At 41.5% G+C, this 27,996-nt stretch overlaps 2 protein-coding genes across 3 annotated transcripts; one reads left to right on the forward strand and one right to left on the reverse strand.

Annotated features, from left to right (window-relative positions):
* Window positions 1–61: 61 nt before the first annotated feature.
* On the forward strand, window positions 62–27,971 carry acsf2 (acyl-CoA synthetase family member 2). The gene is made up of 16 exons (XM_026178011.2): window positions 62–291; window positions 3,904–4,099; window positions 6,054–6,182; window positions 6,590–6,643; window positions 6,770–6,888; window positions 7,325–7,487; window positions 8,932–9,027; window positions 9,261–9,412; window positions 11,015–11,106; window positions 11,202–11,278; window positions 21,258–21,365; window positions 21,749–21,900; window positions 22,757–22,898; window positions 23,824–23,934; window positions 24,020–24,088; window positions 25,863–27,971. The coding sequence occupies exons 1-16, from the start codon at window positions 176–178 to the stop codon at window positions 25,911–25,913; spliced, it is 1,827 nt and encodes a 608-aa protein (XP_026033796.1). The 5' UTR covers window positions 62–175; the 3' UTR covers window positions 25,914–27,971.
* On the reverse strand, window positions 11,452–19,555 carry chad (chondroadherin). Of its 2 annotated transcripts, XM_026178013.2 has the most exons (4): window positions 18,591–19,555; window positions 15,830–15,993; window positions 14,551–14,713; window positions 11,452–12,503 (listed from the first exon to the last, which is right to left on the reverse strand). In XM_026178013.2, the coding sequence occupies exons 1-3, from the start codon at window positions 19,374–19,376 to the stop codon at window positions 14,566–14,568; spliced, it is 1,098 nt and encodes a 365-aa protein (XP_026033798.1). In that variant the 5' UTR covers window positions 19,377–19,555; the 3' UTR covers window positions 11,452–12,503; window positions 14,551–14,565. The 2 variants fall into 2 exon arrangements, with proteins under 2 accessions (XP_026033798.1, XP_026033797.1); XM_026178012.2 differs by lacking the exon at window positions 11,452–12,503 and having other exon boundaries at window positions 13,845–14,713; window positions 18,591–19,553.
* Window positions 27,972–27,996: the final 25 nt, after the last annotated feature.

The raw sequence follows: 27,996 nt of genomic DNA on the forward strand, positions 1-27,996 counted from the left end.
TCAATATTCGGATCGATCCACCTACTTCGGCAGGGGTTCAACGTGTCAAAGTGAGAGAGTGTAAGCGGGTTGAGCCTTATCAGAAGAGGAGTTAACAGCCTGTCGCTCAGTTCTCTGCTGGAGACGAAAAACCTCAGCTCAAGCTTTGTGTCCCGGACGCGGCCAGCTGCACACAATGATCCCCACCGTTGCCTTCTGCACTCCAACTATGCGCAATTGCGCTTTTTTCAGAGGTTTAAAGCTTTTTCAGAGGCCATGGACACGCCAGCCAGGACTAACTACATCCACTCGGTGAGTGAGCCGTGGAAGGTAAAATAAGAGAAAGCGCTTTCGCTTTAAAGCAAAGCTCCTGGGCGGGGGTCTTGGAATTGGAAGTGAGTAAACGCTCCTCAAAATAGCATCAACCGCAGAAAAACTAATGCGCTCGGTGGTATGTTAAATGACCGTCTTTTCTACCAAGAAACATCCGTTTGTATCGACTTGAAAGTTTTGTTTCCGTCTGCAGAACTCACCCCCAGGATTAGTGGTCTCGGGTCTAGCGTTGCGCTGTCTCAAGCTCGGATATTTTGTGCGCAGACTTTGCAGCTAAAACTGTTAAAATCAGAAGGAAATCAGAAAACTTCACAAATCCCTGAGGAAATTCTGTGGTCACAGTCGCTCCAGGATTTTGGAAACGGCGATAATACAACCCATAGCAAAGTGTGCATTATTGCAGTGTGTGTTGTTGTTGTTTTAGATGGAGGAGTTGTGTGGAGAGATCAACAGGCAGGAAAGTTTTCCTGTGGCTCGGTGGTGCAGCACGTCAGGGAGATCAAAGAAACTGAAGAAAATCTGTTTTCACAATCACGGATATCAACATTATTTCCATTGTGTAGAGATGCAGATCACTGTGTCCACCTCTTGCATCGATGTGATACTTTGAACAGACACAGTAAACATTGATTTAATCAGTGTGCAGAAAGTTCTTTTCTTTATCTTTGGGAATTTTCACCCATGCTCAGCAGCCCTGAACCTTCCTTCCTTCATCTCTGCATGCAGTCAGAAAGTATGTAATGCAGTAGATTCATAAAAATCAAGTCAAAGGCAGTTTTTAAATAAAACAAAACCAAACCTGCGTTGTTGTGATTATAATAATAATAATAATAATAATAATAATAATAATAATAATAATAATAATAATAATAATAATACATTTTATTTAAAAATAGCGCCTTTCAGAGCACCCAAGGACACTGTACAACAAATACACAATATACACAATTATAAGAGTAACAGATAAAAGTTAAAAGGATGCAGAGGTTTAGACACAAGCAATTTTATGAAGAGAAATGTACCTTGTACTGTCCGGCTCTGCTTAACTTGTACAGTCAGCTGTTATGTTACATCCAGAATTGATTAAATCCATGAAAAACATGATGTAAAACTAGCAGATCTGTAACTTTTTGGGTTGTGACACATTCAGCTTTGTTATTTGAGGCCACGTTTCAGTCAATCTTTCACCAGTTTTACCCTGTCCCTCCAAACTCTTCAAATGATTTGACAAATAAGATTTTCATGTGAAATTGTTTAATATTTAACATAAACCAGAAGTGAAAAATACAATATATAGATATAAGGGGTGCAAAAACCAAAACAAAACTCCAGTCTTATTGTCTTACGATGCTTCAGACCGATCGATCCCGTCACTCTGTCAGTAAAAACTCGCCACACAATTACCGCATGCTTTGGCACTCATTTAGGTTGGTTTTAATTCTTCTGCCTGAGCTTGTTCCATCTCTGCTTGCCAGTAAATTTTGTCTTTTGGTATCGTGCCTTCATTTAAGCACCTGTAAGCAAACACAGTGTGCAAAGGCAGCCAGGGAGGTCAAAGGTCTAGAGCAGGGATGGGGAACTTCAGGCCTCCAGGGCTGGTGTCCTGCAGGTTTTAGATCTTACACACACCTGATTCAAGTGATTCATTCATTACCAGGCCTCTGGAGAACTTCAAGACATGTTAAGGAAGGTAATTTAGCCATTTAAATCAGCTGTGTTGGATAAAGGACACATCTAAAACCTGCAGGACACCGGCCCTTGAGGCCTGGAGTTCCCCCACCCCTGATCTACAGTCTGAATCAAATCAGTACAAAAAAGGGGGGAAATCCTTCAAGTTTCCTAAAGCTGACAAAAACAGCTGCTCTGGAGCAGTGTGGTTTTGTTTGTTGACCTTTAGTCTTTTTAGTTTTTTTCCCCCTTCTCTGTCTCTGTACACATTTTTTTTTTTTTTTTTTTTTTTTTTAATTGGTTGAACTGGGATTTAACAACCCCGAGGTTAACTAACATGTAATCAGCATGCAGGGCTCTGTGGGGACTGGTGAGACACACAAACTGTTACTTAGTTTTCAGATCACTGACTGAACTCATTTTGTGACTCTGGTAAAGAGGGTAATAAGGAGAGATCTGCTAACCAGTGATAAGCAACAGACAAATAACTGACCAGAATTTCACTCAACACAGCAAAAACTTCTTGGACACTCGGTGTGGCACAAGAAATCTTATTCTTTGTCATTTAAATACTCGAAAGGGACCATCGGCTCATACATGGTCAGGAAGTCGAGCTCAGTGACATCTCTTTAAACCTGTGGAGTGTATGGTTTTCACAAGGAAGGGGGGGGGGGGGCATCCATGGAGGCCATAATGGCTCTTGTAGTGTGCTTAAAACGTGTATTTCTTTTTTCTTTCTTTGTTTTTTTTTCGCCTGTTCCGTTTGGTTCTTCTGTCATCAGAATTATTGTCTAAAGGCAAAGAAAGATGTCCAACATGTTTACTTTACCCGTAAATGGGCCTCCATACCTTGGAGGGCCTGAGATGTCCCTAGACATATAGACACAAACAAACAGGGGCACACACAGATACAGACATCCATTCCACCCTCATGCTCTCAAATGCAATTACTCAGCACAAAACGTGTATTTCTGCTGTAAAGTTGTACATTTTAACACTGGGTCTCTGTTGGGACTAGAGGAGTTGTGGCTTTAAGTATTTCAGCATTGGTTTTATTTTTCAGCCCTGCAGGTTTCTGCTTGTTCCAGACTAAAAACTGTACACAGACACTTGAACTTCCTGCTGTAGTTTGCCCCTATGCTACATATTTCACCGTCTATCCCTTTTTTTCTTCTTTTTTTTTTTGCTGCCTAGCCTGACCTGTCTCCCCAATGTAAGTTTTTATATTGTATGTATTGTCTGTATGGTCGACTAGGTCTGTCATTTCAGCTGCAGGCAACTGACAAATAAAGCTTATCCTTATCCTTAGTCGTAGGTTTAAAGTGTTTCTAAGCGTCCGAGCTAATAATGTCAGATGAGACCTAAGAAGATTAAATGTCTAACTCATTTCATGGGTCAGTTGGCTTTTGGTTTTTATTAATGCATGTAGATAATAATCAAGGAAAAATCCAGAAGAAGAATTAATAAATCTGATGATGGAGACCAATTAGTCTTAGAGGTCATCCAGGTCTTTGTCTTTAACTTTCTGCTTCCAAATTCAGATAAAACTGAGGTTATTGTACTTTGCTCTAAAAAATCTTAGAAATATGGTATCGAGCCAGCTGTTTACTCTGGATGATGTTACTCAGGCCTGCAGTAACACTGTGAGGAACCTTGGAGTCATTTTTGACCAGGGTATGTCCTCAATGGAAGCCATCAGTTGATCCAAAATGCTGCAGTGAGAGTATTGACCGGGACCAGAAAGAGAGACCATTTCTTTCCTATACTGGCTTCTCTTTATTGGCTCCCTGTTAAATCCATAATTGAATTCAAATCCTGCTGCTCACATACAAGGTTTCGAATGATCAGGCCCCATCTTATCATGTCCTTTAAATTTTCTTGCAAAGCTTCCAGTGTCTGAAAATCTTACTCTTTGCTTCACAGCGGCCTCCATGTGGACGGTCCGCCCATCATCCCGACTCTCACCACCAGCTATGTCCATGGCACGTCTTCCACTTCGCTGCTCCACATGACGGTAGCAGAGAGCCTGCAGAGGTCGGTGGAGCGCTGGCCCGACAGAGAGGCCATGGCTTTCCTACAAGATGGAGTCCGCAAGACCTTCGCACAGTTCCAACAAGATGTGAGTCCTTTACTTTAAAGCACGTAGAGCAAGTGTGTCGAACTTATTTTAGATGATGGCTCGCATAAAGACCAGTTTGAGCTCAAGGTTGATGGAATAGTAATCAGCTGCTTAATTATTTAATTTTCAATTATTAAAAAAAAACTCTGACTACTATCTGGGCCAGTCAGGTGACAGACATCCCTGTTCTACCCGACAACTGGAGATGCCATTTCCTGTTAAATTGTTTTTCTTGTTTAATAAACTAGAACAGCCCCTTTCTGCCTTTTATCAATATCTTTTTTTTTAATGAGTCAAAGTACTCGACCAGAAGATTTGAAACATTGTTGCAAAGAAGAAAACAGAAATCCATTGCATTGATAAATTGGGGGATTTACTGAAAGCCATCCAGAAGAACTGGACCCCCTCGTGATCTGTTCACTCTTCCCTCAGTGTCCATAAATAAGAGATCAAACAGTACTGTTGCCCGAGCATGTACTAGTTGTTAAATGGGACCATAGTTCTTTTCTTCTAAAACCAAATCTGGACCCTTGATCACATCAATCTAAAAGGTCCCTCGTGACCTCATGAAAATTTTCATGGTGTTGTCAGGTTTACTGTTCTTCCACATGATCGAGGTGATCATCAAATCAGGTCTCAAGTGGATTCTGTGAAATGTCTGTGAAGGTTCTCAGTCATCCAGGTCATCGTAGTCAAAGGAGCTTGCAAAGAAAAGCGTCTGGACTTCTTTAAGTTGCTTGAAGACGTTTCACCTCTCATCCGAGAAGCTTCTTCAGTTCTAAGGTCAAATGGTGGAGAGTCCCAGATATGAAATATCTTGACCTTAGAACTGAAGAAGCTTCTCGGATGAGAGGTGAAACGTCTTCAAGCAACTTAAAGAAGTCCAGACGCTTTTCTTTGCAAGCTCCTTTGACGATTCTGTGAAATGTGCACATATGGTTAATGCAGAGATTCATTTTCTTGTTTAGAAAATCTGCACATTTGCTCTTTGATTTTTTTCCCCTGCTTTTTCACTTCTTTTAAAGACTACATCTTTAGATTTAGAATAGAATAATCCTTTAAATCCCCACAAGGGGAAATTTAAACAGGCACATTTGATTGCTGAGTCATCACTAGCTACATAAGTCATAACAGGAGCTTTAAACTGACACTTCACAGCAAACTTTGACTCCTGCCTGAAAAGCACCTCCGCCACTGATGCCCTCACCTTTTATTTCATCATGTTTAGTGTAAACATGCAAGTCTAAAAGTCACTGGTCAAAGTCACAGCAGCACCACAGACTGTTTGCATTAACTTGGCACACTACAATCCCAGTATGCCTTTTATGGCGATACCTCTGCTCTACTTGGCAGCTCTGCTACGCTCTCCCTTCATGACATAAGAGAGAATGTGTTTGAGTTTCTGATATCTTCCTATGCCTGGCTCTGCCTGACTGCTTTATAGCAAAGCTAGAAAGGCGTTTTGTTAAGTTAATATCCTCATGACAGGATCTTAAATGACTTATGAGGAACATTATCCATTTAAAAAAGAAAAACACTCTTTAATGTATGAAAAGTGAGGGTAGTTCCTGTATGTTTCAGCCAATCAGGTGTTGGCTGTGGCTCTTTCAGTCGTGCTGAGTCTGCATCTCTGCTGCTGCTATCAGAGGAAATGAGGACAGATCCTATTTCAGAGCTGAGCTGCCTACAGCGTCCCCAAAAACCTGACTTTACATAAATTACTTTAAACAGCTGTTTTCTTTATTTGAAAGGGAAGAAAACTGTAGTTGTCACATGGAAATGTTGCTTTGCTAACACTATCGGTGCTTTCTCTGTAGCTTTTCATTGTGACGTGTGTGAAACATGGCAGACTGCTCTGTTGCTGGAGTAATGTAAAGCACAGTAATCTTTGGACCTGCAGCATCCCCTGGATGTTTGATGGTCTCACTGCACAGAGTTGTTTGTGTCTCTGCAGGTGGACCAGGCTGCAGCCGGGCTGCTGGCGCTCGGAATGAAGAAAGGAGACCGGCTCGGCATGTGGGGACCAAACACTTATGAGTGGGTCCTGTTCCAGTTTGCAACAGCCAAAGCTGGGATTATACTGGTGAGTTAAAGCTGGGCATGTTGCAGTATTGAGATTTGGTAAGGTTGAAAACTAAGTAGGGGCTGGTGACTGGCTAAAGTCGTGTAGATGCCTTCAGATACCTCACAAATGTCACTTATGTGTTAAGGAAATCCTGTTCAGTGGGTCTAAGTTGTGGACCCCGATAAGCAGGAAACTAGATGGATATCCAGGTCTGCAAAAGTCCTGCTGTGTGAGCCAGACGCCAAGAGGTGGCGTGGTCGGCCAGCCTGACCCTCAGGAAGTTATTGACGAGGACACTGGACTGCAGATCAATGCTTTCTGTCTGCCATGCTTCAAAGAGATGCCTGGACTGAAGATGATAAAGATGAAACTTAGTTTCTTGAAAGCTCTAGTTTCGTCTTCTTCCTAATGTTTACCTTCCACAGGTGGCTGTGAACCCAGCATACCAGGTGCAGGAGGTGGAGTTTGCCTTGCAGAAGGTGAGCAGTTTTCTTTTCAGCCTGATTATGTTTTCTTTTTTTTAAATTCTTGGACACAGAGACACATGCATATGTGTGACACGTGAAAGTTTAACTTCTCTGCTCCTTTTTTTTTTCCCCTCGCAGGTTGGGTGCAAAGCTGTAGTGTGCCCTACGCAGTTTAAAACCCTGAATTACTGCGACATGCTGAGGAAGATCTGTCCAGAAATCGAGACGTCCAGCCCAGGAGACATCAAGAGCAGCAGGTACAGATCACCCGTCAGCCCCTCAGGTCGAAATGTGATGTTCCCTCCAAGCATGAAGGCGGCAGGTTTAACGGTTTAAAGATTATTGTGACACTAACACTGGCCATGAGGCTGATTTGTATCCTTGGAAGAACCAAAGATGAGCTTTTCAAATTCGACTGTGGAGAGACGTGGTGGTTGGAGGCTTTTAAAACAGAAGGTTTTGCATTAAAACTAGTGCAAAAACATACATGCTTCATATGCTGATAGCTTCTTTACATTGGACATTGCAAGGTTTGCTGTTAATCCTTTGGTTGGTTCAGTTCCTTTAAAGTTAACTGATTTCTTCAGAACACGTTGCTATTGTCTGTTTACCTGACTGATACTCTTTACTTACAGCTTTGCCAACCAACAGATCACAGCCTGACCGTCTGATTGTTTGCTTTCCTTCCACCAGACTCCCTGAACTCCGCTCCGTGATTGTTTTGGACAGCCGACAGCCGGGCATGCTTCACTTTGAGGATGTGATGCAGGCCGGCGGCAGTCAGCACATGCAGCAGCTTCAGGATCTGCAAAAGAAGATCTCGTTCGATGACCCCATAAACATCCAGTTCACTTCGGTAAGTGATGCGCAGTCACTGTTCTCTTCTCACTGTGGCTGGATGGCATGCAAAAGATTTTGTTGCCACAGGAAATATTTCAGAGTTCAACAAGTAATTATTATAAGCCCTTAAACGACCTGCTGCAAGGTCATTAAAACTTTGAATGTTAGTAAAGTTTAAACTGGTGAGTCAAAGATTCACACACTGTACAGCTGCAATGAAGGGGGAAACTATCCACAGAGAACAAACTGTTTTTGTTAGAGGTGGTAAAGAATTTTTTTTCATGTCCAAAGTTTGATGCTTTAACATTCACGTGTGTGGTGCCTGACCAAGAAGCAACCTCCTGAAGAATGGAGCTGAGATTCTTGTTGACCAGATCCCACCCACAAGGATGCTGCAAATAATCCATAGTGTTGTAATCTCCCAGGGACGATGGGAAAGGATGGTCTGTGTCCCTCCATGGATATGCTTCTGCAGACCATCACTGACCCACCACCACACCAGTCATGCTGAACAGTGTTGCAGGAGCCTAATGTTCTCCACGGCTTCTCCAGAGCCTTTCACGTCTGTCACATGTGCTCAGGGTGAACCAGTTCTCATCTGTGAAAAGCGCAGGGAACCATTAGTGGACCTGCTAGCTCTGGTATTCTATGGAAAATGTCAATTGTGCTCCACAGTGCTGGGAAGTGAGCACAGGGCCCACTAGAGATCCTCAGGTCACCCTCATGAAGCGTGTTTCTGATTGTTTGGTCATGCACAGTCACACCAGTGTCCTGCTGGAGGTCATTTTGCAGCTCTGGCAAGTCTCATCCTGTTCCTTCTTGCACAAAGGAGCAGATACTGGTCCTGCTGAGGTTAAAGGCCTTCTACGGCCCTGTCCAGCTCTTATAGTGTTGCTATCTCATGGAATCTCCCATATGCTCCTGAGACTGTGCCGGGAGACGCACCAAACCTTCTTGCGTTGACATGTTTTGATGTGCAATCCTAGAGGATCTAAACTACACCGACCCTTGCCAAATGCAAAACTAGTGAAAAACCATTAGAAAAGATGAGGAGGTAAAAAATGTCCATGGCGTCCAGGTGTAAAACTATTCCTGTTTTACTGGTTTGTCTCATTGTTGAGCCTCTAGTGCACATGTTGGTAATTTCATTAACACCAAAGCAGCTGAAACAGATTAACAACCTGCTAAACAACACAGCGAAACACCTGCAGTCATAATGAAGACAAAATCAATCATATCCATTTGACTGTTTCTTTCTTTTTTCTAGTCAGAAATTGTGAATATCTAATCTTACAATCCTAAACTCATTGCATAATTTCAATGTATTATTATTTTCTTCAGTGTTATCTGGTAATAAGGTATCATGCTGTCTGATAAACGTCTGCAAACACAAAGACAACAGATTAAGTCCTACTTTATGGCTTTATAAGTGCAGTAATGTGAGAATAATATTTTACCAGGGTACAACTGGAGCTCCAAAGGGTGCCACCTTGTCACATCACAACATCATCAACAACTCCTACTTTATTGGAAGAAGACTGGGATACCACTGGAGAGTAAGTGAATTAATCAGGAATTCACACCATTAAGACCTTTTTAAATAATTTACTGATTTTAATTAATGTCTTTGTTAAAGTTTGGGCTTTATTTTATTTCAAAAATCCACGAAAGGATTCAAACTAACGAAGAACTGATCCTGTTATAAACTACTGTGTTTTTGCTTAAAGTCTTTTCATTGCAAAGTTTTTTTTTTTCCTAATTTTGACTCCTTTATTTCCTCGTTTTCCAGCCTCACACTCGAGTCTGCGTGCCAGTGCCTCTGTACCACTGCTTCGGCTCTGTGGGTGGCGGGATCTCCATGGCCGTGCACGGCATCTCCACCGTCTTTCCTTCCAGGGGATACGATGGAAAGGCAAACTTGGCAGCTATCGAGAGTGAAAGGTAATGTCAGAAGTTCAGGCTAGGATTTAAAAAATAAGACACCTCTAAGCCTACAGGGCTGTGTTGTTGTGCGAGTTAACAGAAAGATATTTGATCTTTAATACGCTTGAACAAAAGGTCTGAGACTATAATCGCCTTTAAATCTGGAGCAGTGTTGTACCTTTGGGTTCCAGGATACCATCAAATTAAAGCAACACAAACTGGTTTCCACACGTCTCATGTTTCCCTGCTTAACGATGATTTAAAAAAAAAAAATTTGTAACTGTAATCTGAGTGCATCTCATTACTAACACAGAGGTCTGTGTCTGATCCTTTCTTACGGAATAATGGAGATTGTCTTGTGTATTTGTGGCATGTCTGCTGATTAAAGAAATGAGCTTTAGTCACCATTTAAAAACTTTGTGTTCATCTGAGTGTTGATCTCAGAAAGTCAAATATTGTTTTACTGCATGAGGCCGGTGAGCCTTAGTCTCAGATACTTCATGAATGAGATCAGATATTTCCCAAAAGCACTTCCTGTGGCCTTGTAAACTGCCCCATTAGGATAACATAAACTGTGTGTGTGTGTGTGTGTGTGTGTGTGATGTCTCCCACGCTTGCCAAAGCGCAATGGATCCATGTTTTCATGTTTACAGCAAATTCTGAAAATTTAACAAATGTTGTCTCGTCTGACTCTCAATTTCTGCAGTGAGCGAATGTGAAGTGAAATTTAGTTATATTTATAGAAAACAAATTCAAAACAACAGTCACCTCAAGGTGCTTTATATTGTAAAGTGAAGACCCTACAATATTAGAAAGAACCACAACAATGAGATGACCCCCTATGAGCAGCGCTTGGGGTTAGCAGGAAGAAACCTCCAGCAGGACCAAGCTCAGGGAGGGGCGGGGCCATCTGCTGTGACCGGTTGGGTGTGGAAGAAAAGAGGAGAGATGTGAAGTTTGATAACTGCTATTTAAAATGTAGCTTCAGTTTCCTGATATTAGGTGACGGGAGTTGCGGCATTCCTTTTTTTTTTTTTTTTTTTTTTCTTCTATTGACAATTCTCTATAAACCTTAGAGATGGTTTACAGAAATGCTCAGTCCTGTGTATACACTGCCACCCCTCTTGTAAACGGAGTAGAATTTATAATTTATATTAGTATAGTATTGTCTTGTTTATTTTTGTCTATTTTTTTTCTATCGTGCTTACTATGACTGGGAGAGTTCTGCACAAGAATTCCAGTGTGCCTTGACTGCTGGTTTATGCACAAATGGACTTTGCGGCCTCAAAGATAGAGCTGAATGTGTGACATCACGGCGTCTGTGTACATCATTTATATACAGTCTCATCTGTGGTTACAGTTCTGCTTTCTCTGCAGTTGTTGAGTTCTTCTCAGACTCCTGTAGTCACCTGTTTGATAACAAAAGTGCATCATAACCTTGGATACAGCTAATTTGCACTTTTGGTTTTGGGGCCATTTCACACAGTTTTGTTTTTGTTTTGTTTTTTGTCCAGTTGTTATCATATGCAGATATTACATTTATATAAATACGTAATCAGTAACAAAAAGTGTTTTTTGTTAACGAATATTTTAAACACTGTCCAAATGTTCTCTTCTCAGGTGCACCTTCATCTATGGCACGCCCACCATGTATGTCGACATGCTCAACCAGCCGGACCTCACTAAATATGACTTGTCATCAGTGGAGGGAGGTGAGAAAAGAAAATGATTTTTAAAGTTCATTTTCTGATATATATATATTTTTTGCATTTATTTGCTTCTGTTTGTTTACATCTTTGAACTTTAGGCATCATGGCTGGTTCACCCTGCCCTCAAGAACTTGTGAAGAAAGTTTTCTCTGACTTGAATGCGAAGGAAATAACAGTGAGTCTTTTTTTGTTCCCCCCCCCCCCCCCCCCCCCCCAGTATAAGGTCAATGTTTGATTTATGAGTGATTTAATGGTGCAGTTTAACCTTTTCCCACTAGGGGGAGACAAATCCTCAGAAAAACGACATAATGGAGTGAGTTCTGATTTTTAAGGTAGAGACACAGGAAGGAATCTGTAAAAAGTTTATTGGATGTTAGCACTTCCAAAAGTCCAGGCTGAATATACATGAGCTATGTCTGAGGAAACCCTCTGATTTGCTGTTAGATGCTTGTTTAAAAAAAAAAAAGTGAAAAGTGACAATGTCTCACAAAGAATTTGCTACAATGATCCTGCATTCATCTTCTTATTGACCAGGGTAGAAAAAAAATGACGATTCACTGATCTTGTCCTCACTTTCAGTCTTTTTGGCCACTCTAAATGTCAGTGAAGGTGTGCATGCAGAAACGAGGATAGATAAAGTGTCGTTGTTTGTGCAGCTCTTCACGTTATCCTCTGTTTGAACTGAGCTGTTTTCAGCTCCTCCACCTTTTAAGCCAACTTTTGCCTGATAGGCTGTGTCTTGCAAACAGAAGGTTGAAACAGGAGCTGAGCGGGGCTTCCTCAAAGAACCACATTGAGGATATCAGCTCATCTGCTGGGGCTGAACTCGAGGCTCTTTAAAAACGTGGTTTAACATGTTGAAGAAGACACTTTTACCAAGAGCTGAACAGGAAGAAAAACAGACAAGCAAGCAACCACGCACAGGTGATTTTTGGTCAATGGTTGATGGGTGTTTCCAGTCTTTCTTTTTAAAGCTTTAAAGACAAGAATGGAAACAATCTCCTTGACACATGAGCTTATTTTAAGCTCATGTGTTTTGTTTTGCTTAGACTGATTCACGGTTTGTCCATTGTGCTGAAAAATTGAATGCGCAGGGACGGGATGGCGAATCTCTCCTCAACATTTTCCTCATTTACTTAAAAGCATCCCTTTTTTCCATCCCATCTGCTTCCACTTCATGCTGAAGTCTTCATCTTTGATATAAATGAATGAGAATTATATTTAAATCAAGTCGATGCGTGTTTGTGTGTAACTGAAGCAGACCAAGGGCGATGTGTGTGTCTGTGTTTATGCTGCTGACAGCCTCTGGCAGATGAATAGATGGAGAGTCTTTAAGTAGAAACAGTTAGCATTGCTTTCATTGTAGCCGGTCACCTGGACGGGCTCCTGCTCGGCGTCTCCTGTGGGAGAAAAGACACAAACTCAGCAGCCAAGTCAAACAGTCGGCCCTCCAACCAGAGACCCCGCGACCTGGACTCGGTGTGCTGGACCCCAGGGCCAAGATGGAAACGTTCAGTCTGGGATAGAGGGGGAGCACACGGAGTTCTGTGGTCAAAAAGAGAAAATCATAACAGTGCAACGCCAAATCTGAGCTACTCCAAAACCACCTTAAACCTCATTTGGGAAGCCGCTGTCACAATGCACCAAAGTCCAGCTGAAAACCTTCCATCACAGCCGAGATGAGACTTTATACTTGCACAAAACTGCACATCAGGCGTTTGTAAAGGCCAGCGAGCGTTTAACTGTCATTTAACGGTCTACAGTTTCCAGTTAATTATCGCTCTTTCAGAGATGTTTTCACAGCTATTTGTTTATCTGTCAGTAAGGCTGTAGAAAAACTACAGGGCTGACTGTTATGAAACTTGGAGAGGTGGAGCGGAGACAAAGAAAGAACTCATTAAATTTCTTCATGTCAGAGTGCTCTTCTGTTTTAAAATAAGCATCGTTTCACAGCCTGTGTGGGAAGCAGATTCCTCTTTAGATGTCTTGTCTTTAGGAGCTTTTAAAGATGGGAAATTTGCTGAGAGTTGACACTGATCACATGTTAAACGTTATAATCAGCTTGGCATCAGACACTCAGAAGCTGCTTTGCATACTTTGCATTCTCTAAAATGATTTAAATACAACCTCAAAAGAGCCACACGTGACAGATTAACTTGTAGTAATGACTTTCTCTGTGACTTGATCAGACTCTGTGGAGGAATTTTGGAGCACTCTTCTAGTGTTGCTTCGGTTCCCACCAACGTATTTTAATCAGTTTGAGGTCTGGTTCATTGCAGTGTCTTGATTCTGTTGTAGATTTGCTGCTGTGCTTTGGATCGTCGTCCTGTTTCATGTCCCACAGCTAAAGCTCGGCTTACAGAGGTCCTCACATTTGACTCTAGAATACTTTCGCGTTCAGATGAGTTTATGGTCGACTCGAGGACTGCAAGGTGCCCAAATAGCGACTTCTCAGCCACTGTGCTGACAGTTGGTACGAGGTGTATGTGCTGATGTTCTCCAATCTGTGCATTATAGCCAAACATCTTCACTTTGTTGCAGAAATCTTTCTTTAGCTGCAACTTTGCAAACCTGACCCAACTCCTGGCAACCTTTGCAAACGAGCCATCATTGTTCAGTCTTTCTATCTGTAGTGTCTGAGGTCTAGCTCTTCTGCAGTTTTGCATGCTCTGATCTTGGGATAATTGTTAAAATAAAGGACGACACAATTTAATGTGTCACTGGTTGAATTTTCTGCTGAGTTTTTGTCTGCAAAATATAATTAATTTCTTTATTTTGTTTTGCAAATAAAAATGTTAGCATTTATGTCTAAGTTAAATTTGTCCTCACATATAGTAGTAAAAAACGTTGTGTTTTCTCAACTAGAGCAACAACATCATCACTGATTTGTTATCTTTTTCTCTTATTCTGGTCTTATAGAAGGCCTTGAGACCTGATTTGTTATAATTTACATCAGAAAAGCTCAACTTAAAGTGGCGGCTGCTCTCCCTGGAGTCAACACAAGAAAACAATCAGATAATTACAGAAAAGCTCCCTGGTATTTCCTAAAGCCCAAGTTAAAATGTTTAGATCTTATTTTTACTTGGCAACAGGAAAAACAGACAAAAGAAACAGAAAAGAAAACCAACAAAACTGTCTTCAAAACTACTTAAAATTGCTGACATGATCATTTAATTTATCAACTACTGTATTGTGTATAAAAAGAAAAATAAAAAAGCCCCTGGAAGTCAGTGATCCCAAACCCTCCCAAAAAGTCAGAATATTAACACCTAAAAACCAAAAATAGTTTTCTTTAGAACTTCTTTTTCGATATTTTAATTGGTGATCTTTAGAGGTGCTGATGCTCCAAGCCCAGGTTTCTGGTCTTCATGCACCACTTCCTGGCTGCAGCTTCATATTCTGAGTAGTAATCTACATTTCCTCTTCTCGTCATGGCTTGTTCGGTACCTGTGGGCCGTGAGTTCATTGGCGCATGCCCTTTTTGGCCCTCGCTGTCTTCGGTCTGCAGCGCTTGAAGCCAGTGATGTCTCTGACCTGCTTGCCCTTATGCTGATTCGGAGATGCGCACAGTGCATCTGGACGGTTCAGGCTTGGGATCGAGTCCATCCACCTGGAAGAAGCCAAAATATGAGAAGCATGAAGGAGCATGTTTCTTATTTAATACAGTGTGTGAACCTGAATAGACACTGTTTCCTGTTCGATAACCGTGAAGCTGCTCCTGTGTTTGTAGCTGTCAGTGATGCTGCAGGAGTTTGATGGTTGGCTGAACAGGCTGATTCTTCAGCCTCGACAAATGCTGGATGATTTAGCAAAAAACGTCGTGCAGAAAGTTCCCAGAGGAGGAATCATATGGCTTTAAAGTCAGTGGCGCTACCAGCAGAGTTTAGCGTAAAATTACATGAACGATACGAATGGATTGTATGTTACAAATTTCATGGCAATCAGGATGAAGAGAAGCAACGTTATTAAAGTAGCACAAAGACTTCATGTGAGAAACGGATGTATCCACCATATCATCTTTATGTGGGAGATTTCGCTTTTTGGGACCTCAAGGTTTTTATTTGTTTTAAAAGAAACCTTGCATTCTTTCCAGTGGCCACTAGGGGGCAACTGACTGAAGGTTGAAGAAATCTGAGAAACTCCTTTACATTTCTTGATTTTATGACCTCGGGGGGGGGGGGGGGGGATTCCTAATGAGTTTATTGTATTACAGAAATCTTATTCAACCCAGCATGATGTTCACTTTGTGACCGATTGGCTCGTGTAGAGTAAAAAAACAGATGTGAGATGTGAATTACTGCTAAACTGAGTCACTGTGAGTAATGGTTGTTTGAAGCACAGTATAAATGTGCTTTTTGTGTTGTCTTTAAAAAAAAAAAAAAGGTGAAAATTCTGAAATTAGAAGAATAGTTGGATTTTTTTACAACATAAATGTGCAATTCTGCCACAGTTTGTGTTTATAACATTTAAATATATCACAGTTATCATCACGTGCATATGATGACATTGCTGCTTTATAATCTGAGCTCGTTACAGTTACAATATGCATGAATTCTTTTGTGGCTTTTATTCTTTTTTTCTAATTTCTTTAATTTTTTTTTTCTTTTAATTTTTTAAAAAAAAATTTTTTTGGAATGGAAAAATATCAAAAGTCAAAATATTTAAAGATCCCCTCATTCCAATAATCCTACTCGATCGTTAGTTGAAGATCAGCTTTGAGTCTTACTTGCGCAGTGGAGCTATCTGGCAGCTGCAGTTCCACGGGTTGTTGAAGAGGGTGAGGTTGGTGATGGTGTTGAACTGGAGGCTTTTGGGAATCGACTTTAGCCTGTTGTTTTCCAGGTGAAGCACCTTGACCGTCGTCACACCGGTAAATGCGCCGTCGGATAACTAGAAAAATGCAGAGCAGCACATGAGCTGTATTTTATTTCTGTTTTTTTTTTTTAAGGGAGTGGAAATCTACCTGAAACTTGCGTGAAATATTGGTAAAAATCTCGGGATATCCTCCATATCTGTCCAGGGTGTGGGGGGTAAGGGCGGGGGTAGAGCGAGGGAGTCGTGCCAGCGTTTTCCTCTTTGGATAAGTGTTGGTGCAGGAGGAAGGATGAGAGGTGGCTTTCATCCCAAACACTGACAGTCTGTGAACTCTTTCTTTCCTTCACGGGTGCTAAAAGCTTCAGAGAGGTGCTACATGAGCTGACGTACATCAAGTGTCGTCTCCACCAGCAGGAGGACACGGGCGGATGAGAGGGAAGCAGAGCTTTGCTTGTTTTATGTAAGACTGGAGGAGAAGAGGTCGTTTGGAAATTTCCACTGCAGAGTGAGAAGTCGCTGAGGCGCTGGTGTTTTGAAGGAGTGAAAGATGGATGACTTCCAGCCTGGTCGAGGTGTGTTCACTCCTTCTGTCGTCTCAGTCTTCGGGATGCTGCCATGAAGGCTCGCAAAGGCCCCAATTGTCCATTCAGCTGGGCCAATGGCAGGCTAAAAATACTCCTCTTTCATGCACCGTGGAACACCCTGCCTCTATTTACCTGTCTCCTCAACCCTCCTGACCTGTTTACAGGACCCTCACAGCCAAAGCAGAAAACGCCTCGCTGAAAATAACACTTGTGCAATAATTAGACTCGGCCACGCTTGGCCATACTCCAGCAAACAAAAACAAACCAAAAATACCAGCATTTGGCTGGAAATCTGCTTAATCTGCCCCGGCCGTGTGTGCTGGAGTCGGCGCCTCCTGCTGCTTCCACCTGGCTCGCGCACAGCCTCAGCGTGAGAAGCTTGTTATTTTACAGTTTACCTTTCTGGGATGCCTCCATATTTTGGCACAGGTACACTCAAATATTGGATTAACCCTGGAGTATGAGGCAAACATGCTCTCGAAGAGCTTAAACTGTACGCGCTCCTGCTGCAGCTGATGTGGAGGCGGGCAACAGACGGGCGTCCCACAGGCTGCTGTGAAAACATCTGTCTCATTAGGTTCAACTCACTTTCTCATATGGGGCATTAAAATGGTTTGTTTTAATCTAATTTCTGGACACGTTCCAATTTAAATACAGCAGTGATGAGTAAAACTGCACTCCAGGGCACAAGGGAGGATCCACAGTTGGAGTCACTTCCTCTGACATGTTTGTATTGTACTTTTGACCTGCCGTCATTGAAGAGGCTGATTGGAGCGTGTTTTTAAAGGCACTGTTGAGACCATAAATGTAAAGTCCAGCTGGAATAACCAGTAAATGCATTTAACTCTCATTTCCCCTTAAAAGCTACAAAGAGGTTCAAGTCTTACCTCTTTGCTGACTGACAGGATTGGCTTGTTCCACCCTTTAATTAAATCTGTAATTGGATGCCAGGTGCCAAAATACTGAGTTTGTGCTTAATGGATGACACTGAATTATTTATCCAAAACAGTTTCTCAGTACCTGGTTACAGCGTGAAGAAAAAAATAAATAAAAACTAAGGGCCTGGTTGAAGCTTTAATGCACACCCCTGCTCTCAGATTCTGTTGTTTGACAGGCTGAAGAAAAATCATTCTTTACACGCCTGCATGTCACAAACTTCTGACTTGTGACTCCTCAGATTAAACTAAGCATCTCAAATTCCCCTGATTATGCAAACTGTTGTGCTCCTGGTCTTTGAAAAGACCTGTTGAATCACAGTTTTGATCACCACAAATCAAATCTCGTACATTTACCCTGACACCTGTCCTGCTTTATAAGTTCACTTATGCATCTGTCTGCATTTGCTAATTCACTTCAAAATAAAACTGAAGCTCAAGGTCATACTTGTAGAACGTTTTAAGACCCCACAAATTGAAATGTAGTACAGTTAGGTTTAATACGCACACGCTTCTCAGTAGATCAACTCTTAGAACTTCACAGCTTTTTGCTAAACTCCTGCTCTGATCTGCATCCGGAGAAAGATCCCATTTGGTTAAGCACATGTGTACCCTTGAGCATCAAACATCTGCTGTTTTCGAGAGATAGAAAACTGCAGCAGCAGCTTTGCATTATAAGCATGAACTGAGACACGTGTGGAGGAAGTGAGAACGCCCAAGAACACAAGACTGGCTTAAATCTCACTCTTTATGTAAGCTGTAATCACGGGATTAATGAGAGAAGACTATTGTGGGGGCACTTTTGTTCTTACCTGTTACAAGGAGGATGGTTTGGAAACTGCACTCATATAAATTTGTAGTTTTTTAGGGAAGCAAATATTAAGTCAGACATGCAGAGACCTTATTATGACATAACTGTTTTAGTTGGGCACAATGTTTTCTTAAAGCTGAGCCAATTAATTCAAAAGACCTTTACAAAGGCTGTCTTGTACGTTTCTTCTAAATAACCTGAAGATATTTAAGAGTCTACAAGTAGTTTGAAAAAGACCTAATTTCAACAGGTTGTTTAAATTTCAAGCCAAAACTTCTAGCAGTGACGTTTGCCAGGCTTGATGCTTTGCCAGTAATAAGCCCAGTAAAACCACAGACTGACCTTCTCCAGACCCATGTTGTCCAGGTGTAGTTTCTCCATATAGCGCCCAAAGCTCTGGAAGGCGTTGTCAGGGATAGTCTTCATGGGGTTCTTCCCCAGCGTGAGCTCCTCCACCACCCGCAGTTTGCTCATTGCCACGCTGGGATAAGTGGACATCTTGTTGCCGTCCAGGTGAAGTTTGGCGAGGTTCTCTACGTCGTCCAGAGAGCTCGCGTGCAGTGTCGTCAGCTCGTTGTTACTAATGTGCAGCCAGCGCAGGTCTTTGGCGCCCGAGAAGGTCCCCTGACGCAGCTCCCGCAGCTTGTTGTCGCTGAGCTGCAGAACAAAGAGGTTGATCATTGGGGAGAAGATGCCCTTTGGCAGGTCGCTGATCTGGTTCCCGTCTAGGTGGAGGTAGGTGAGCTCAGTGAGATCCTCAAAGGCACCGGGCTTGATGGTGCTGATGTCATTGTTGGACAGGTAGAGGTAGACGAGCTTGTTCAGTCCCTTGAAGGCCTGGGATCCGATCTCTCGGAGGTGGCAGTGTTGCATGTGCAGAGAGATGAGTCCCTTGCTTTCGCTGAAGGCTCCCGTGGGTATGCTGCCCAGGTTGTTCCTCTGCAGGTTCAGCAAACGGGTGGCCTCCGACACCCGAGGGATCTTCTTCAGCCCCACGTTGTCACAGATGACATGCTGAAGGTCACCGTGGCAGTGGCACTGGCTCGGGCACTGGGCCGGGGCGCCCCGCACTACGATGCCCAGCATCAGGAGGCAGGTCCACAGCAACAACCAGCTCACACAGCGCATCCTGAAAAGCTTGTAAATGTAACTCGGGTCAGTTAGAAAAATCCTGCAAAAGTCTCAGAGATCTGCAGAGAAATGTGAAGAGCAAAGGCGAACGCTTGATCCTGTTTGTTTGTGCTGAGAAACAGACGGACAGAGGAGGAGAGAGGAGGTGGGCAGAGCTGAGAGACACTTTGAGAGGAGGATGGACAGAGCACACAGCACTATTTATAACATTTACTTGAGGAAAAATACTGAGGAGGGCCTGCCAGGGTGTTGGACTGAGAGATCTGCAGGAGGAAGTCAACTGTCTGAGAGTTTAACCCTAAATGAGCAGAAAGGTGAACCTCAACTAGTCTTTTTCTTTGCAGCTGGCTTCGTTTTTGCAGGATTTGCAATGAGCTTGCTGCAGGATGCACACCTTCAGACAGTTGATAAGAGTTTGTAACGTTTGATTAACTTCCAGGTGCATGTTAGACAACGTGGCACGAGGTCAGCTTGGCTCTGTGCTCGCTCCCAGACATCGCTATTGTTTTTTCAGTCTGCGGTGGCAGGAAAGGGAGCCACTCCTGTGTAGCTGTTTTATAACCTATAATAGTCTCCAGATGGCTTTTAATCCTATTGCAAAAAAAGATACTTCCATCATCACAGCAGTGAAAGTTTTAGATGCCACTTTACATTCCTGTGTGCATTCCTTTGTTTTGTGGTATCATGCAGTGGTATTTTTCCAGACCTCTGTGCAAATGATGGAGTGGCTTAACTTTTTTTTTTTTTGTAATGAATATGATTGGCTCAGGTTAGTGGATGGTTTGGCTTCAGGTGTGTGCGTTTATGAGATGAATGAACCCACCCAGGATAAACGGAATGTAGAGTTTACTTAACAAATCTAACATTTTATTGGCAATATTGTTTCCTGTGTGACTTTCCAGGTGAACGTTCTCACTGTAGCTCCTGTAAATTTCCCTAAAAGTCCCGTCTCCAGCAAAGTTGAACCTTTTTCTAGTGCACCTCCCGCTTCTTATAAACGTAGTAAAGAAAGTTAAATACATGATATATACCATAAACCAAATTTTAGATGGTAACATGGTCAGAAATGGATGTAGTGCATGGCAGTAATTGAGTGAATATAAAAAGAGCTAAGAGCTCACATGTGTAGTTAAAGTAGAAAAATGACTCCATTAGTTTGACTTTGTAAAACTTTATTTTTCTGCCATGATGGATATTTTATTTTGAAATGTTGAATAATGAAGTACATTAGCTGTGTAATATGCAATAGAAAATAAAACACTGACTATGGTAAGAATTTATTACTGCTAAATTATTTTTATTAATTCATTTTTAAGTAATAACATCAGATATTTTCCATTTCCAACTTTGCCTCTGAAAATTTTAAGCCTTTTTCTCCTTTTATAAAGCACTGAGAACTGCTTTATTTTAGATCAGTGTGAGTTTTCTTGCTTTATTATTTTAGTTTGTATGTCTTTATTGTTTAACTGTGGTGGTGTCTAGTTTTATTTTTCCTTAACATTCATTACAAACTGTTCTCTTTGAGTGTTTCATTCATATACAGTATGATACTATGATGCAGTCATGCGTGTCGTCATAGTATCATAGCATTAATGTGATTGGTCAGATCAGCCGTGTTGGTCCACTGTGTGCTGCCAAAAACCCCTCTGAGCCACTGGGGCATGGCTGGATACAGGACCTCTGGAGGCGCCCCCTAGTGTCTGACACTGGCACTTTCTTTGTTTATCTACAGGATGCATCAGAACAATTTGGTTTTTATTGTGGAGACTTTTGGCGTTTGTTTGTTTGTTTGTTTGTTTGTTTGTTTGTTTTTTTAAGTATTATTTGGACTCCACTGTGTTTCAGTCCCACCTGCTCATATCATTGCTTGTTTGACAGCTTGGATATGGCACCACAGAGAACAGCCCCGTGACGTTCCTCGCCTCCCCACTGGACAACGTGGAGAGAAAGACTGAGACTGTTGGCTACATTACAGATCACTTGGAGGTAATTTGGCATGCTTCTCAATATAAATACTGAAATGCATTAAAATAAGATTTATTTTGAGTGCAAAAACTCATCCAAACAAAACAATTTGGGGAGGGCTGAACACTTGAATAAAAATCAGCAGGGAAGAAAACTTTTATTGTGACAAACAGTTATCGATGAAGGTGAATATTGGGGGAATATAGGGCAAAAAAACAAAGTAACGGTTTCAAAGAAAGCTTGTACTAGCCTGATTCACTCAAGGTTCAAGGTTCAAGGTAATAATAAAGAACCTTGAACCTTGAACCTTGAGTGAATCAAAACTTCACTTCTTTAACTCTGTGCAATACACCAAAAAATGTTTGGTGAATAAAAGTATGAATCATGAGTCACCTGCTCCACAGGCTAAAATAGTGGACCCTACAACCGGGATGGTCGTACCTGTGGGTACCTCAGGGGAGATTATGATCAGAGGATACTGTGTGATGCTGGAATACTGGAATGACAGAGCAAAAACAGATGAGTGCATCACTAAAGACCGGTGGTACAAAACTGGGTAAGTTTAATATCGTTGACCATAGTATTTTATTACAGCGATTAGAGTATTCTGTTACAGGTACTGAACTGTGGTGGTTTGAATCATATCTTTCTGATAGACTCCAGTTTGTTCATGTAAATGGAGAGTCTTCTTCACACACTAAGGTTAATTATGGAGTTCCACAGGGTTCAGTACTAGGGCCAATTCTGTGTACATTATTACACATGCTTCCCTCACCAGTATCATTAGAAGGCATAGCTTATATTTTCACTGCTATGCTGATGACACCCAACTTTATCTGTCCATGAAGCCAGATAACACACACAAATTAGTTAAACTGCAGGAATGTCTTACAGATATAAAGACCTGGATGGCCGCTAACTTTCTGCTTCTAAATTCAGATAAAACTGAAGTTACTGTACTCGGCCCTGAAAATCTTAGAATACGGTATCTAACCAAATGCTTACTCTGGATGGGATTACCTCAGCCTCCACTAACACTGTGAGGAACCTTGGAGTTGTTTTTGACCAGGATATGTCCGTCAATTTCTTATATTAAAGTTTTAGCTTTTTTTTTTCCTTTCCATTGTCACAAAGCGCTTGATCATATTCTGATTGTTGGGGTATTCTCTGTATCATTGTAGACCTCATAATATAAAGCACCTTGAAGTGTTTCTCTGTGACAAGTTTGAAATAAAAATATAAATTAAATCTAATTGAAGTCTTTAGTTAATCATCACTACTTTACAGCTGTTAGTATTGTCTGCATTTTCAGGCAGATAGGCTTTAAATATAACATCTGATTCTGTTAAAAGGCTGATTCTCTCCCATCCTTGTTCTTGGGCATTTAACTGTTTCTTTGTCCTCTTGGCCAGCGACATCGGCAGCATGGATACATACGGCTACTGCAGGATAGACGGCAGGATTAAAGACATGATCATCAGGGGAGGAGAGAACATTTACCCGGCAGAGATCGAGCAGTTTCTGCACAGACACCCCAAAGTTAAAGAGGCACAGGTGAGCTCAAACAGCAAGGGCTGAGCAGTAAACCTAGAGGGTGTTATAGGAAAATGAGAAGGGAGACTAACTGTACTCAATTATTCACTAGAAATTCTGTCGGTGAACTTCAGAAGCGCATAGAGTAAGTTTTATTTTAACATCAGACTGGCGTTCACTAAGATTGCTACAGCAGAAATTAAATTTTACTGAACATTGCTGCTTCCACACTTCAGAACAAGTCTTGTTAAAACTGTGTTAAGAGTGTGGCTTGATATTGTGTGTCATCAGTCTGAATTTCTTAACTTTTCTTAACGCCTATTGTGCATTACTTACAAGTCCAAAAGGCAGGGTGACCCCTCCAACACACCACTCCCCCCATCGATGTGGCTAGGTGCATAATTGTTGGAAAGACACAAGTTTAGTCTCTGTACACCACCTCAGTGGATTTTAATCCAGCGGTCAAGAATGCACTTTCACCTTTTTAATTTGGTGGGGAGTTTTTCGCATTCCAGTTTCAGTTAAAAGCCAACAAGAATGAGAGCACACATGTGATTTAGATTTAAAAAAAAAAAGTGTTATAAAGAACACGTTTAAAGTCGCACGAAAACCATAGAGTCAGTGGAACATGCAAAGCGGCCTCCAGACTTTGCCAGGTTTTCAGTTAGGACACCCCCAAGAACATTTTAAGAAAATGTTAACATTTAAAATATTTGTTTTTTTTCCTTTAAATTTTTTTTTATTATATTAACCCCTTAAAGAGTGTCTTGACTTGGCTTAATCTTTTGGCCCTTCATGTGATGTCTAATCCTCTGTATTTGTCTTAGTTTCAATCTTCGTGTGCAGCGTTTGAATGTCCAAAGTTCTGTTCAGATATTTAAGATTTTGTACTGCTGACTGTTTGCTGTGTGATTCTAAATGTTCCTCGTTTCCTGCTGTTTTTCAGGTGGTGGGAGTTAAAGATGAGCGTATGGGTGAGGAGATCTGTGCCTGCATCAAACTGGTGGATGGAGCAGACTGCACTGCAGAAGAAATCAAAGCTTACTGCAAGGGACAGGTGGGGCACAGTTCCCGTCTTATATTTCATAATGAGCTGGAATTGTGTTGCACCATAATGAGCGCTGTTCATTTGCTCCTTTCAGATCTCCCACTTCAAGATTCCTCGTTACGTACTTTTTGTAACCAGCTACCCACTCACGATCACTGGAAAGGTAATTTCCTCAGTCCTGGCTCCTCTACCGAGTTCATAAAAAGCAGGAATTTCTTCCAGGATTCTTACAAATGACATAAATTAATCAGCAGGTTTAATAAAATGTCATTCATCCTGAGTGAAAAACATCTGTATTTAGCAGCTGCTGTAACAGTCTGCAATAATTTAGGGGAAGGAGAAATCCAGGATGAAAACACAAACTCCCCTCTGGTTCTTGTGTTTCTCTCGTGGGATGCTATTTAATATCATTTACTGTAGACTTGGCCCTGTGTTTGAACAGGCCTGCCCTGAATGCTCTCAGACAGGAGGGACGGGAAGCTATTAGCTCGTCTGCACGTACACTATGGCCTGTTAGATGAATCCCAGAGGGCTGGCAGGCCGTACTCGACCTGGACCATCAGATCAGATAAAACCAAAACCTTGATTTGAGATTCCTTCTAAACGGAGCAAGTACGATATGATAAAACTTTCAGAAAAATGCAAAAAATGTTCTGCGTTCGTGTTATAATTGTAACTACTCATTTGTGTCTGCTCAGATCAGCGGGTGATTGTTTGTGGCATTCAAACACATGTGGGAAGTTGCAGAATGCCCTCTGATGGACAGAATATGCGACATCAATGCAACGTTGATTGAATGGTGTTTCTCTTGTCGTTTGTTTAATTTTAAATTTTATTTATCGTGGAATATTTTAGTTGAGCTCTAGAAATGAACGTCACTCAGATAAATATGAAAGTTACTGGTGCATTTTTGGTTTGCTTGGAGATTTCTGTGTGAAAAGAAAAGAAGCCAAACCACAGGAAAATGCTAAGAGTTCACAAACTGGGGTAAATCTGACCACAAGGGTGACGTCAGTAGTTTGTATATTCTGCTCTGATGTAGCTAATGCATTGTGTCGGTTTAAACTGATTTTTGCCATTTAAGAAAAAAAAAATACTGTTGGTATTTACGTAGAGAGCAGAGTGACAAGTTGCATGTAAGAGACTGATCCTTGCATGTGTATTTCTGGGAGTTCCTGTCTTGAGGCATAAAATATGGGGGATAATTAAATCAAGTGTGCACACTGATTTACGTTTACCACACGCTATTTAGCACTAATTCTGCCAACATTTAACGCAGAGAAAGAGCACGTCTTATTTTTTTATTTTTAGAAAACTGCACAACTTCTGTAAATCACCCGTAAAACTAACCACACCCATTAGCGCTATTTGGGGTTTGCATTCACATGTTGTTTTGTCCAATTTAGTAAAACTGGCACTTGTAATCCAAGCTGACGCACCAAAAACTTCACTATCTAGTTGTTGGATGAGTTGTTACGAGGTGGGAAATTATCCATAGAGGTCAGACCAGGCTTGTAAACATGTTTATTTATGCTGTAAAATTGTAACATGTAACATGGAAGTCTGTGAGGACTGACTCACTTTTGGAGGCAGCCTTAAGTGGTCATTAGAGGAAGTAATCGAATTAGATTCACTTGTAGTTTTGGCAATTTTCACAGAGATGCATTTGACATCTGAGTGCTCAAAGCTGTTATGAAAGACTCTTAGATTGATTTAAAATAATTATTTATTGTATTGACCCCAGTAAGTGACAGATTTTAATTTGCGTTCTGATTTCTTACGAATTAAATGGAATCACCAGCACACAATAAAACACTCGGCCCCATTTACTAATAGGTTTTTATATATTCATATACTTTGACGCTGCAGATTTGTCCATTTAGTGCTCCTGCAAAAAGTTGTTGTTGATTCGTGTCATTCTTCTTTTTGTCTTTCAGATCCAAAAGAACAAACTGAGTGAACAGGTGGAGAAGCAACTGAAGGAGTGAAAATGAAAAGCTACAAACTGTACAGAGGGAATTTAATTAATACGTGTGCGTATATCAGATACCAAAGATACAAATTGGGATTGTCAGAACTGGCCAACAGAAAACGCCTCAAGATCTTGTAACGAGTGGTTACAGGGACAATGTAACCCCCCCCCCCCCCCCCCCCAAAAAACAGTATCCTGTACCTGCTGCAGAAAATGGTCCCACATAGAAACACTATTTACTTGTAAGGGCCCTTTTTAAGTGCTTTTGTCTGTATAGGCAGGACAAAGGTTGTAAGGTTTTTAAAATGTTTTTTTTAATGATTTTTAAAAATTTATAAAAACAAAAATCTTCATTATATGAACTTGAAATAAACCTTTTTACAAATTATTAAAACCAGGCATGCAGGTTCCTCTTGTTACGGAAAGAATGAAGGGGTTTTTTTGGGTTTTTTTTTTATTTTTTATTGTCCTCGATGGCAGGTGCAGGCCTCTTAAGCCTGCCATTCAGAAATATGCACACATGTTCCACTTTAAAAAATATGAGCTTTAAAGTGAGTGAGCATTGTTCAGAGCTGTAAAGAATTTCCTGACCAGGCTACATGTGCAGTTCACCTGACGCTGGGCTGCTGGATCGGATGTCATCTCCTGTCTAGACCTGAAGGACTCGGCCCAGAAATAGCCCTTAAGAGCCCAAATGAAAACAAACTGTGCTCCTGGCTCTTAAGAGAGAACCTCAAGGTTTATTTAGCATTTTTTATTTAACATATTTTGGGTTTGGATTAAATGTTTCAGGACATGGTATTCCTACCATGCGCCAAGTACAGGAGGTGGTTTTAACAGGGAAAGGCAAAGGAATGCACATTTCAAGGAGGAAAAATGGGATTTGAGACAAAGAGTGAGTTTGTTCTCCTTTTAGACTCGAGACTTTTGTTTTCAAATTGTCACCATGCATTCCTTTGACTGGGAGGTTATTACAGGTGATACTAATAACCAAACTGTTCTCCCAAGAGGTGAATGCATTGGTGGAGCAATGCATACAAAAGTATCTTGGACTCCCTCATGTGGCAGGAAAAAGCACACAAAAAGGCCAAAAATTTGTTGAGCAAATTTATTTTGGATGAGGAAAAACATCACTTGCGTTCTTGTGGCATTGAGTTAGGTTTGTCTTTTTCCTGCTTCAAAATGACAACGCCTCAATAAAGAAATGCTTGTCCCCACTTTGGTGTGGAAGAACTGCACCGATCTCTGAACCTCAACCACATCCAGAACCTCTGGAGGAGTCGGAGCAAGTTCAACATCTGGGGCCTGATGTATATCAGAATCAGAATCAGAATCAGAATACTTTATTGATCCCTGGGGGAAATTATTTTTTGTTACAGTGCTCCATTTTAAACCAACATTAAGACAAGACAGACAATACGCTAACTAAGAATAGTACAATATATACATACATACATACATACATAAGTCACTTATAAATAAATAGCTGTAAAAGAAACATGTGTAGTTGTAGCAGCAAACAGTGTGTTAAGTGGATGCGTTGTACAGGGAGATGGCCACAGGCAGGAATGATTTCCTGTGTCGTTCAGTGGTGCTTTTCGGTAATCTCAGTCTCTCACTGAACGTGCTCCTGTGGCTGACCAGCATATCATGGAGTGGGTGGGAGGTGTTATCCAACATTGTCTTTATCTTGGACAGCATCCGCCTCTCCGACACCACCTTGAGGGAGTCCAGCTCCATCCCCACAACATTGCTGGCCTTACGGATTAGTTTATTAAGTCTGTTGGCATCTGCGACCCTCAGCCTGCTCCCCCAGCATGCAACAGCATAGAGGATCGCACTGGCCACCACAGACTCATAGAAAATCCTCAGCATTTTCTGGCAGATGTTGAAGGACCTCAGTCGCCTCAAAAAATAGAGACGACTCTGGCCCTTCCTGTAAAGTGCTGTGGTGTTTTTAGCCCAGTCCAGTTTATTGTCAATGTGTACTCCAAGGTATTTATAGTCCTCCACAATGTCAACACTGACCCCCTGAATTGAAACAGGGGTCAAGTGAATAAATACGTACACAAAACCATGCTTGGATTTTTTTTTTCCCT

This window comes from Astatotilapia calliptera, chromosome 8 (genome assembly GCF_964374335.1).
Source record: "Astatotilapia calliptera chromosome 8, fAstCal68.1, whole genome shotgun sequence".
NCBI classification, from domain to species: domain Eukaryota; kingdom Metazoa; phylum Chordata; class Actinopteri; order Cichliformes; family Cichlidae; genus Astatotilapia; species Astatotilapia calliptera.

Bases quoted from the DNA above. Each gene is read 5' to 3' on its own strand.
- acsf2 (XM_026178011.2), top strand. From the start codon at position 176: ATGATCCCCACCGTTGCCTTCTGCACTCCAACTATGCGCAATTGCGCT. The intron at 6,644-6,769 runs GTGAGCAGTTTT...TTCCCCTCGCAG, and splicing joins TGGAGTTTGCCTTGCAGAAG to GTTGGGTGCAAAGCTGTAGT. The intron at 23,935-24,019 runs GTGGGGCACAGT...TGCTCCTTTCAG, and splicing joins AAGCTTACTGCAAGGGACAG to ATCTCCCACTTCAAGATTCC.
- chad (XM_026178013.2), bottom strand. From the start codon at position 19,376: ATGCGCTGTGTGAGCTGGTTGTTGCTGTGGACCTGCCTCCTGATGCTG. The intron at 15,994-18,590 runs GTCAGTCTGTGG...GCATTTTTCTAG, and splicing joins ACAACATGGGTCTGGAGAAG to TTATCCGACGGCGCATTTAC. The intron at 14,714-15,829 runs GTAAGACTCAAA...GGCTTCTTCCAG, and splicing joins CAGATAGCTCCACTGCGCAA to GTGGATGGACTCGATCCCAA.